This window comes from Macrotis lagotis, chromosome 5 (genome assembly GCF_037893015.1).
Source record: "Macrotis lagotis isolate mMagLag1 chromosome 5, bilby.v1.9.chrom.fasta, whole genome shotgun sequence".
In the NCBI taxonomy this organism is placed as follows: Eukaryota; Metazoa; Chordata; class Mammalia; order Peramelemorphia; family Peramelidae; genus Macrotis; species Macrotis lagotis.
Window position 1 is genome coordinate 223,522,718 of NC_133662.1, and position 13,164 is coordinate 223,535,881.

General features: G+C 35.7%; 1 protein-coding gene across 3 annotated transcripts in view; it reads right to left on the bottom strand.

Moving 5' to 3' along the window:
* The window catches only part of SPAG17 (sperm associated antigen 17), a 248,143-nt gene that overhangs the window by 90,103 nt on the left and 144,876 nt on the right, over positions 1–13,164 (bottom strand). For all 3 annotated transcript variants that reach the window (XM_074188555.1, XM_074188556.1, XM_074188557.1), the window contains exons 18-21: positions 9,160–9,314; positions 7,500–7,657; positions 4,496–4,581; positions 2,086–2,325 (exon numbers count right to left, since the gene is read on the bottom strand). In XM_074188555.1, coding sequence (XP_074044656.1) covers positions 2,086–2,325; positions 4,496–4,581; positions 7,500–7,657; positions 9,160–9,314 — 639 coding nt within the window. The remainder of the gene's footprint in view (positions 1–2,085; positions 2,326–4,495; positions 4,582–7,499; positions 7,658–9,159; positions 9,315–13,164) is intronic.

Below are 13,164 nucleotides of genomic sequence, written 5' to 3' on the forward strand. Positions count from 1 at the left end.
GATTGCATCTTTCTTTTTTTATGCTGTGTCATGCAATTTGGAAAAGATGATAAAAGTAGTAACAGGCAACACCAAAGGGACTATGGGATGAAAAGCTCATTATTTATCTGTTGGTGGAACTGATCAGGTCCATATGTTCTACATTTTAACTTGGAATTATGAAAGAAAAGTCACTAGAGGATCCACACCTTTTGACTTAGTGATTTCACTAAAGTTTATATTCCAAAGGAAGTGGAAGACAGAAACAAAAAGTCCAATATTTACCAAATTATCACTAGCAAACTTCTTTGTGATTTCAAAGAACTAGAAATAAAGTGAAGGTCCACAGTTGAGAAATGACTATAGCAAACAAAACAAAACTATAGTATATCAATGCAATGAAATACATTATGCAGGAGAAGTGGTATGGAATAGTGGATAAAGCAGGGCAATTGGCATCAAAAAGAACTGACTTCAAGTCCCACCTCAGACATTTACTGTCAGGGTGATTGGGAATAATTCTCTTAGGTTCCTCATATGCCAAATGAAGAAGTAGGATCCAATAACCTCTAAAGTCTCCATGATTGTAGTCTTTCAAGAGAAACTTGGCAGGATTTGTCAGAACAATATACAGTGCCTACAATGCCTACAATGATAGCACTGAAAACATAATTAAAAAGAAATTGAACCTTGAACAATGGAAAAACCAGTGAAGATACCAAAGAAGAGATAATTAAACAGCCCCTATCCCAGCTCCCACTTTTCTCATATCAGAGAAGCAAGGGAAAATAGTGTTCACATTGTCAGATGTTGTTTCTATATTGGTTGTTTTTACTTGTTACTCTGTCTCATGGGAGGGAAATATTTAAAAGGGGAAAGGTCTTTTTTTTGGTGAGAAATATATCATAAAAGTAAAATTGCATTGATAATATGTATTAAAATTAGTTTACTTTTAATACTAAAGGACCTCAAAGAACTTTCCAGGCATTAGATGGAAATGACTTCATCAGTTACTCCTGGATGGTAGTAAGTAGTAACTGTAATAAATCATCACTTTACAAGTGTCAAAATGACCTCCAAACAACATGCCAAAGTTTTGAATTTGTGTCTGGGTACAGTCCAATGCAACATTGGAGCTCAGAAACCTGTCAGGAGATGACTTAGGGCCAAATTTTCTTCTCTTGGCTCATATTAAAAATGCAGCAACTGTCAATTATCTAACCACATTGACTGTTAGAAAGAAGTCATGCATGTCCTGACTGGTTGGAAGGTGGTCTTTATGCTCCCCCCCCACAACCCTTGAAAAACCACACTGATGACTCAGCTGGGTCTATACAACTGATTTCTATCTGGTCAGTCTTCCTAGTCCCACCTTACGCTACATTAATTTTCACTTAGACACATGAGCACACTTCTGGCTTAAGATTCCAAATATGGTCAGTGGATAAGAATTTGGTGCTCTGATGTTCTTTTAGCAGTGTAATGGAATTGATTGAATCTTTAGGAAGTAGATTTGGAGAATGTCTCAATCCAATTGATTGAGCCTTGGATTACAGCTACAATTAGGTAGCAAGGCATGTTGTCCCTTATCTAGTTATCTTTTGTTTGTTTGTTTTTTGCAAGGCAATGGTTAAGTGACTTGCCTAAGGTCACATGGTTAAGTAAATATTGTCTGAGGTCGGATCTGAACTCAGGTCCTCCTGATTCTAGGACTGGTGCTTTATCCACTGTGCCCCCTGCTAATAACTTCTTACTAGCCCAACCATTGCTCTTTCCTTAATCCTCATCCTGCCTGACCATCCTAAAACATTTGACTGTAATGAGTTAGTCAAACCAAGGAAACTCTGTAAAGCATTTCTCTTAATCTATGCCACGTTCTTTATTCCCACTGCCTTTACTCTCCAGAAAATTCAAAGTGTTACTTTCATGAGGTGTTTTACCATTAAATGGATATGGATATATGGGGCACCAGGAGGAATTTTGCTTTAAGAAAGAGACCCAAGCTTTTATTAGGTTGTATCTGCCATGTAACTCTAAGGATTTCCCCCCAACCCCCCTTTTAGGGTAGACCAAAAGGGCTGAAGTAGGTGTTAAAAATGGCCTCACCTGATAGATTTTCTCTGTGGATGGTGGTGGGGAAAGTTGTTCCTGCTGCTGTGAGGATGGTGACACCTCATCTTTACTTTTTTCTCTGAAGGTGGATTTCTTCTTGGAAGACTTGCTATCTTCTTTTACAGGCTTCTCTGGTTTCTTCTTTTTCAAAGAATCTTTGTGTTTTTTTTCTAATTTCCTTTCTTCTTTTAGGCGCTCTTCTTCGGCAAGACGTTCCTGTTCTAACTTCCAAGCCTGCCCAATAATCACAATAGCAAATTATTTGAACATTAGAAGTCTAAGGCATAGAGCAAGTGCTAGACTGGTTAAAACTGAGATTGATTTTGGATAGCATTGAGATTTTTCTGGATTAAATAGTACTTAGGAAAATGAATGTTTGATTATTAGAAAATAGATTGAATCCTGGTTAAATTGGTTCTGGTAGATTCTTTTTTTTTTTTTTAAGTTGTGGCTCTGTTCATAGTTCAATGAAAAATGAGTATTAATTTGCTTCTGTATTTCACCAAGTTTGTGCTACTTGTTTGATCAACAGACTATGGATAAATTCCATTTAAGCGCTTGTTTCTAAGTTTTTCTATTGCATTGATCTTTGTCAGTTAACAATATATTTTTTTCTCTTTTTTGTCTCCTATGGCAGTGACTTCCAGTCTCTGAGAAACTCCAATAATCGATCACTGTTGTTTTTATTTCCAAATGAGCCATGGGAAGTTAAAAGTGAAGTAACATAAGTTTTATTTTAGATTTTTTTTTAAGTATGCATGATATCTTTGAGTCAACCCAAGTCTGGGTCTTCCCTTCAACTTTTTTTTTTTGGTTTGATTTTTACAAGGCAATGGAGTTAAGTGACTTACCCATGGTCACACAGTTAGCTGATTATTAACTGTCTGAGATCAAATTTGAACTCAGAGCTGGCTATCCACTCCACTACCTAACAGGTTCCCTTCTCCAACTTTCAAAGGAGCAGCATAGAGCACTGTCCAAAGTATTAGGAGACCCGCTCTCTAGTTATCTCTATGACACACAAGTTAATAATAAATGTAACGACAACTAGTACAACAATGGGTAGCATTCATAAAATGAATGTTAACGTGCTTTACAGATATTCTGCCATAGATAATAGCTATTATGATTCCTTTTGCACATGAGGAAACTGAGGCAGACATAGATTAATTAACTTGCCCAGAGTCATACATCTAGTAAGTATCTGAGAGTGGATTTGAACTCAAATTTTCTTAACTCCAGACTGAGGGCTGTATCTACACTATATTATCTAGCTCTCTAGGCCTCAGTTTCCTTCTCTGTTAAATGAAGGAATTGATGCCATTGATTTTAAGATCCTTCCCTCCCGGTTTTTAAACTTGGGGAACATAGAGATTTTAGTCAAAGGTTCTTCAGTTAAAAAAAAGTTTATCGGTCTGACAGGGCTTGAATATTGGGTGTGTTTACCCATGTCACTCCTAGGATCCCCAGTTTCAGAGTTAACTCTGACAGTCCCTGGGCTTGGTGGCATTTGTAGATTGAATGACAAAAACCTATTGTCTACTGATGCAGAACTGAGAAGACATGGGTTGAGTTACCAATACACAAAGATGCATTCATAAAATTCAGATGCAAAAGACAGGTTGAGGTTATGTCTACTAGATGGAGATTGTCCATTGAGTCAACCAATTGGAATATGTTTTCAAGGGCACCACACCAATAGGAGGTAGTATAACCTATTGGAAAGAAATTTGCATATTGCTAGTTAGAGGAATTGGGTTCAGACTTGCCTCTGATACATGTCACCTGGGTGAGATCTTCCTTTTTTTTCCCCCTTTACATCTTGCTCTTCACCCTTTCTTCCCAAGCTATAAATAAATGGTAATGTGGTGGAGGAAGCCTGAGAAAGGGCATGGCACTATTTCTTGTAGTACTTGGTATTCTCTTCCAGGGCTGAACTAGCAATTATTAATACTATTGGAAGGCAAACTGAGACTCTCTGGGGATTAGCCATGGGCTAAACTGAAAGAAGTAATCAATAGCTATTGTCAGTTCCTTTAGGACTCAACACTTATTATCTTAGGTACCAATGCTAGTAACTTTTACTTTGTATGGATAGTAAGATACCTTAAAGGAATAATCACTGAGTCAAATTATAAATGAATATCTTATTTCAAACTTCTCACCCTTGAAAAAATTATATCCATTTCTTTAATTTAAGGTGGAATAATTTTTAAAGAGGGAAAAATCTACTGAATTTTCTCTTTTCTCCAGACACAGCTATCAATTAAAGGCATTTACATTGCTTGCAAATGATCAATTCTTCAAGGTCTTAGATAAAAGATTTGTTTCTATTCTATCATAGTTACCTAACCATTAACTCGTTTAGGGCTAGTACTTGTTATTAATGGGTTTTTTAAATTACCTTGAGGGAGTTTTCAAGGATAAAAATATTCTTTTCTTGCTCTTTATCTGAATCTTCAGAGAAAGTTTTGCTGTTTTCTTTGATATCTATAAATGGAAAGGATCAAAAAAATATTCTGTTTTCAAGTAAGAAAGAAAAAAAAGTCTAGCGTCAAGGGTCCAAGTTGGAGAAAAGGGAATAGATTCATGAGAAATATGTTGTGGAAGAAAAAGCAATAAGACTTGGCGATTAACAAGAATAAAAGGAAAGACTGAAGGTTTGACAATGAGCATTGCAAAGCTGATTCTTTAGAAAGATGATACATCTACTATTTATAGGAAAGTTGGAAGGTGAAAGAGTGGGGAAAATTAGAAATGAGCTATAGTTTGTTAACATTGAGTTTGAGATGTTTCAGGTAAAGAAGTCAAATAATTGTTGGTAATATAAGATGAAAACTAAGGTGAGAGATGGGCTAAATATTTTGATTTAAGAGCCATCTCTATAGAGATAATAATTGAACCCATGAAATAGATGAAGTGATCATTAGACGAATTAAATCCATGAAATGGTGAAATGAAATGAAAGGCAGTATGATGAATGAAAAATTTGAGAGACATGATTTCTAGATAATTAATCATTTTATTAATTATTGCTAGTGGATAATTAATAAAAAAGATGGCCATTTGACTGTCTCTCACATACTAAAGACCCCTCATGGAACCCACTCAACTCTTCTATGTCCTTGGAAGAGTAGATGGATCCTGAAGGTAGATATTAATTCTGATTGGTTAACATAATGAGAGGTGGACTTATTCTAATGAGGGACTGTGGGATATGACCCCAATCATTTAGTTTTGAACAAAGATATTATCTCACCTCAGTCTAGGACAATCTAGACAATGAGACAGAATCTACCCATTCACTTAAATTAGAATTTCTTTATCTTTTGATCAGATCTGAGTTTTCCCAGTTTGGTGGAGTTTAAAGAAGATGGAGGAGAATCCTAAATCCAATCTCATTATCAGCCCTATTCTGCAAGGACTGATTTCTGAATGAAGAAACAGAAAAGGAAAACACTTTAGTCCTAATTCAATAATTGGATATTGATATGAGAGAAAGAATTATTTCTCTTAGAAGGAAAAGATACCATGGAAGTAGAATTGAAAGGATTTGCAATTGATTGGACAAGGGGGATTGAAGGCAAGGTAGAAATCCAAGACAATGTCAAGGTTTTGAGTTTGGGAGACTAAATAAAGGGTGGTCAGGAAAGTCAGGAGGAGGTGATTTGGAGCAAAAGGACTAAGTTCATCAATGGCAACAGAATCATCAAATTTTAAAAGTGATAGGGTACACACAAGTGATCTAGACCAACTTGAAACATAAATTTCTCCCAAATGGTCATCTGTTAGACCCAGACTACATTTTAATGTTTCTGATGAGGAACTCACTGCCTTATGGGGTAATCCGTCCTACTTTAGGGAAACTTTTTTTTATGTTGAACTGACATCTGCCTCTCTGCAGCTCCTAGGACCATTGGTTCTAGGGGGTCAAGTAAAATCTGGGGTCAAGTAAAATCAATCCCATCTTTCCTCCACATTATAATCCTTCAATTTGCAAATGTAGCAATAGTGAAGCTGGAAGACTAGACTTTGGGGATGGGGCTTAAGAATAGATATGGATTTGTTTGGTGAATTTACCAGGCTCTCTGACTCAGGACAGTTAAGAAAATGCTTAAACTTTAGTTCACAGGTAACTGCAAAAGTTCACGGCCTACTACAAAAAGTTCATAGGTTAGGTTTTTTGGAGAAGCAGCAACATAGAGAGTTTCAGTAGAAGTAACGAAGTTAAGTAAAGAAAAACAGCCACAAGATGGGCTTCTAAGATCACCAAGAACAGCTAGGAGCAAGGAAAGAGTGTGAAGGTTATTTGGATGATCATACTCCCCCAGAGTGGGCTGCCTTTACAGGAAGCCAAGCAAGCATAAGTAATAGTCAAAATAAGTTGTAGAGAAGTACACAGGGACATGATTATTTGGGGGATGATGCTCCCAAGAGCGAACTCCTCCAAAAGAGGACAAGCATCTCAACTGAGGAGTGAGCTGAGCTTTTGAGGAATAGAGAGACATGGGGGTAGCTTAGTTAGCGGAGATTAGGTAATTATGGATATACAGAGAGGGGTGATAGCTCAATCTCTTCAGGTAGGGATTTATTGTTTCACTGATAGGGGCTTGTCTTTTGTTGAGGAGAGAGGGGCAAGGTACTTTACTAAAAGTTCATTGACCTCACCTTATAGCTTGATCAATGGGATGGGGAGGGGTTAGGACAGAAGGTACAGATTAATAACTATAAAATATATTTCTTTGTCCAATATTTCCTTTACTTCAATAGCATTCACTCTGCCCTCTAATTCATAATATCTGCTCTATTTAGTTGTCTGTCTGTCTCTATCTAGTATTTATTTTGTCCTGGGTAATGATTTAGGTTTTTTGATTACAAAGACAAAATGAAGCAGTCCTATCTTCATGGGGTTTATAGGACAAGGAGATAGAAGAGATGATACAATATTTATATCAGACAATTAGAATATACAATATAATTTGAGGAGGAGAAGGAAGAGAAGGAGTAGAAAGGGAAAGAAGAGAGTAGTGACCACTTGGGGAAACAGGAAAGTCCTCAGGTAGGAGAAAGCACTTAAACTGAAACCTGAATGAAGCTAGAAATGATAAGACTTGGAATTGAGGTATGATGTACATTCCTCTTATGGTGAACAGCTTAGGCAGACCTGAAGGATGGAAAATCATGTTAAAGGAGCAGTAAGTAGACTTGCTTGGCTGTATTGTGGAAGTCATGAAGAGGGAATAATGTGAAATAAGTCTTGGAATGCTGACTGGAATAAGATTGTCCAGAAATTTAAATTCCAAAAAGAGGAGTTTCATTATTATATCATGCCTGGAAACCATATGAAACAGAGACAAATGCCTGAGAATTCAGGTTTGGTTAAAATGGAAATAAATATCTACTTTTACATTTTTTTAGAGAAAGAAGAGATTTTGTGGGAGATAAAGATTCATCCATTTTTGTCAGGGCAAGAGCTATTTCATCAGCCATTTTCTTTTCCTGATATTTAGCTTCTTCCTGTATGATCCATTCTTGAATAGAGTCAGCTACAAGTTCCAAATAGTTCCTGGGGAAGGAGGGGAAATCCAAGAAAAAGTTAACAATGAAAATCATTTTAGATATCTGTACACAAATATACCAAGAAGAGGCAACAAGCAAATTGAACAAGAGAGTTTAATGCCCAGAGTCAAGTTTGACTTCCTAGGTATTACTTCTTAGCAATCACTTCCAAGATGTGAAAGGCTTTAAATGTCCAAAAGTAGAACATTGATTAGCTTGACACTGTTGGGCAGGCAAAGGTGGTATTTTTATTTAATATTTTTCCAATATTTTTTAATCTACATATCATAGGATTATAGAAAGATCAAAGAATGAGAAAAAAGCTCAGAAGTTGAAGCAATTTTGATCAAGGTCACACAAAATCTTTAAAATAGTATCAGAAGTTTGAAATCCGATCCTTTGACTTGAGTGCCAGTGCTTCATCCCCTGAGGTCAGATCTTTTATAAAAATGATAACATATTTCCCAGTTTTCAAGAAGAACTAAGCAAGACTGGGAAACTAATGGTAATTGAATCCTAGAGATCAAAAATCTGGCTAGAACGTCTGTCTTTGAAATTCTATTTTCTTGAGTTCTATTTGAAGCTATACAAATATTAAAATATGTTATAAGAAATGATGAGCTACATGTTTTTCCTTCCTTTAGTTCTCTTCTTTCACAAAATGGATAATATGAAAATATGTTGAACAAGATTATGCATGTATAACCTATATCAGATTACTCATTGCCATGGGAAGGAGGAAGGGAAGAGAGGGTGATAGAAAAATGTGGAACTCATAAGTTTACAAAATGATGAATGTTTAAAACTACATTTGCATGTATTTGGAATGAAATAAAATAATATAAAATAACATACGAAAAACCAATAAGCTAGTTGAGTTTAGAAAAACATGAAAAGACTTGCACTTATGAAGGAAGATACTTTCCAACTCCAGAAAATAAACTTTTACTAGAACTATTTATGGTATAGTCTTACATATATGTGTATGTGTATATTTATACCTTTATATACATATATGTGTGTGAGTATATTTAAATATAATCTTCTCTAAGGTGAAAGAGAAAGGGAGATAGAAAGAATTACACAGCAGAGAACAAAAGAAAAGGAAACAAAATCTGAGTAGTTTTGAAAATGATGTATATTATTTATTACATAGTTTTTCAAAAAATATGCAGTCTAAAATGGAAATTCTCTATGGTTTGCTGTGTTGATGAAAATGTTCCTTTTTTGCCTTGCTTTTTGCATTTAAAATAAATTAAAAATTAAAAAATCAAAATCAAAATAAAGATCTTGCTTTTTAGCCTCATCATAACATTCCTTAAATCTTTAATCTATTTGGGTCTAAGCAAGCATATTTAAATTAATATTAATTATAAAAATGAAATATTCAGTCAGTCAGCTAAACTGCTTATCCATTTCAGGGGTTGTGTTGAATCCCAGAGAGGTGTTTCTTTGGAGTTCAAATGCTTATTTCAGGTTAAGGAAAAAGCACAACAAATAAACAATTACCTGAATCCAACATTAGAATGGAGAGCAATTTCCCATTTTTCAGAACTTAGTCGTTGTATATTCATAGGATTGTGAAAAACTAAAAGCAAAGAGTTGTCTTGAGTATGATAATAGGAATCAATGCATCTAAATTCCTGGCTTGCCTCTTGAAGAACCTGCAAATAAAAATAAATGGATAACTACATTTTGAAACCCTTATGTAGCAAAGGAACAATGAGAATAGATCTTTGGCCAAGGGCAGAAGAGGGGCATCAGAAGAGGCAGCTGTTTGTAGAAGTTAATAGAACAGACAAAGGAAGTAGGAAGTCTCCAAGGAGACATCTTGGCAGAGAGCAGAGAATACTGGCAGTGATATTTTTAATAGTCATTAGTAGGGCTTATATTTTTATTGATCTCCTATACCTGGCTAAGTTAAGAAAAGAGCAAGAGGATCAGGGAAAGGATAATCAAAATCAATTATGTAATATTTACTCTTAAGTCTGAGGTGGTAGAAGGAAGAATAAGTAGAATGGGACCACAAGAATCCAGGGCAACCCAGAAAACAAGCAGAAAGGGAGATTGTCTTGGGGAGAATGTCTAGAGTTGTCTTTATAGGGCTAAAAAAGAAGGTAAGATTTTTATACTGGTAAAAAAAGATAGTCTGATTTAGTGGAAAGAGAACTGAGTTTCAAGTCAGAGGACCTTATTCTTCCTTTTGTGACTGCAGGCAGATCACCTAATTTCTTTGGTCCTCATTTTTATGTAAAATGAGAGGTATGAGTTAGATGGTTTCAGTGACAATAAATAGATTTTAAAATGGCTGAATGATGGACAATTCAGAGAATATTCATTAATGGGCAGATGTAAGTTGGAGGGAGATTTATGAAGTGCCTAAGGGTCTGTCCATGGTACTCTGTGGTGTATGACTTTTATTGAATGGAGGCATCATTGGCATGCTTATCAAATCTGCATATGATATAAAACACAAGGAACAGTTGAGATGTTGGATGACAAATTCAGATTTTCAATAGATTTCAATAGATTAGAATAATTGACTAGTTCCAAGGATATGCAGCTTAAAAGGGATACACATAAAGGTTAAAGATGTCATTGAAGAAACACTGACCAGAAACATGACCAGAAAAAACAAAGATAAACTGCATCATATTGTGAGAATGAGGGATAACCAACGGACAGCTTATTTTCTCTATTGTTAGGTGTGACATAGGAGGAGAATATGAGAAAACTCTCCAATTTGTGGGCATGTGCCACTGGTTGAGTGATTTTTGTGGGAGGATCTGGGCAAGAGTCTCATAGTATAGGCAGGCACACTGGAGTGTGAATATAAATTCAAAATTGTATTTCTGGACTCAAAAATCAATTACTCAAGTATTACATAAAGCAGTTCATGTGAAAAAATATGTGGGGGGAATTTTTGGCAACCTGAAAACTTGTTATTAATCAACAGTGTGACATAAGCCTTAAAAGCAATAGGATTTTAGGTTACATTAAGAGCAGCATTGTGTTCAGAACGAAGGATGTATTAGTCCTATATATAGTTTACATCTCTGATCAGAACACTGTCTTGAGAGGGATGTTTTAGGAAAGTCATTGACTAACTGGACTAGATCCACAGAAGGTTACTAGGGTGATAATTAAGTGATTGGCAGAATTAGTTGGGAAAAAAGCAAAGCAATAATAACAGGCAGGATTTTTTTGCCCCCCAAAGAAGGAAACAAACATTTATTAGGGACCTACTATGTGCTAATTAGAAATACTTATAATTATTATTATTAAAACTATTATATTACTTGATACTTACAAATGCCCTTGATGATAGGTGCTATTATCATCCTTATATTACAAATGAGGAAACTGAGGCAAATGGGTAGAGGAAGTAACTTTCCCAGGATCACCCAGTCAATAAATATTTGAGGTCTCATTTGAACTCAGGTGTTTCTGACTTCAGGTCTGGCGTTCTTTTTACTAGCTATCTCTAGGCAACTGGGAGAAGACTTAGCAGGGATGATAGCCTTATTCTCTAGTGTAGAAAAGGTCATAGATTGATTCTTGACCTTTGAGAACAAAACAGCTTAGGTAGAGTTCCACTGGATGTCAGTAAAGGTCCTGTCTAATGACAGCTGTCCTTCAGAAGAATGTGCTACCTTGGGAGTCCTCCAGTGAATGGAACAGCATTAGTTGGGAACATGGTGGAAGAGTTTCTTTTTCCTATACAGGTTGGATTAGATACATTCTGAAGCTAGTTTTTTTAAAACTCTGATTCCCTGACTACATTTCTTTGGTCCTTCTAGTTATAAATTCTAGGATCCTTTGCCCCTTCTATGAAAAAGGACATTCTGGTGACCTTGAAGATAAGTATTTTGTTTTGTCCTGGAAATAATAAACCTGTAACTTGCAGGTTAAGTGAGAGAGATAGTATGACAGGGTCTTAGAGAGTTGGCCTTGGAATCAGGAAGACTTACCTACACCTCCCACGTTTGATACATAAAGGCTATGTGACCTTGGACAGTGACTTAACTGTTTTTGCTTTACTTGACAACATGATTTCTCTAGAGCTAATAGAAACCTCACATATCATCAAATCCAATCCCTTATTTTACAAATAAGGAAACTGAGGACTCAGTGACATTAAGTGACATGCCAAAGGTTATTTATACAAGGGAAGTGTCAGAGAATGAACATTTTCTAGAGCTTCTGAGTCCAGAGAGAATACTCATTCTCTAATATCATAACAGTGAGCTGGGTGGCATGATTGATAGGGCTGACTTAGAATCATTAGGATATCAGTTCAAATCTTGCCTCAGTTATTTATTAGCTATGTGACCCTGGACAAGTCACTTAATCTCTGTGCCTCAGTTTCCTCAGTGGCAAAATGGGGATAATAGTAGACCTTAACTCCCAGGGTCATTCAGAGGATATAATGAGAATATATTAGCAAAGCACTTTGTGAATTTTAAAGTGCTATATGAAAGCTAGCCATCATTACTCTTATCTTTGTTATTGTTATACCTCTCTAAGACTAGAAGTTGAATTGAAACTACTGATCTGAATTAGTAGAGGGAGCTACCTCTGATGTGTTCCCTAAAGTAATGATGTCATGGCCTCAACACATACACACACACACATATATTTACATATGCATACAACACATGTTTGTGCTTGAATGTTCTCACACATAACATATAATTATACTATATATACCTTAATAGATGCATATTAACAGGTATATAATATACATCTAATATTAGGTATATATGGTATAATTATATGTTATGTGTTATATGGTATAATAATATGTATATAATATTATATGTATGAACATGTAACAATATTGAATTGAATAATTCATTATAATGAGTTTTCATATAATGAAAAGTATATACATATATACTTACATATACATAGACTATATATAACTTTGGGTAGGTCACTTAATATCTATTATATATTATATATGAGATTTCTATGTATATGTAAACTAGTGTCCCTACCAATCACTGAGAGGATGAAGAGCTCCTTAACAGAATAAAAATATGATCCAAGGGGTGGCTAGGTGGCACAGTGGAGAGAGCGCCGGCCCTGGAGTCAGGAGCACCTGAGTTCAAATCTGACCTCAGACACTTAATAATGACCTAGCTATGTGGCCTTGGGCAAGCCACTTAACTCCATTGCCTTGCAAAAACTAAAAAACACCCAAAAAACCAAACAAAACAACTATATATTGAAGCTGGTTGGAGCAATATATTGAAGCAGGTACTAATTAAAAACTTTGGGGTGGCTAAGTGGCGCAGTGGATAGAGCACTGGCCCTGGAGTCAGGAGGACATGAGTTTGATTCCAGTCTCAGACATTTAATAATTACCTAGCTGTGTGATCTTGGGCAAGCCACTTAACCTCATTGCCTTGAAAAAAAACACTAAAAAAAAAAAAGAAAATATGGTCCAAGGACAAAATCAAGATGGATATAACTCTGAAAAGGCTAAATGGCATCTAAACCAGTCCCCAA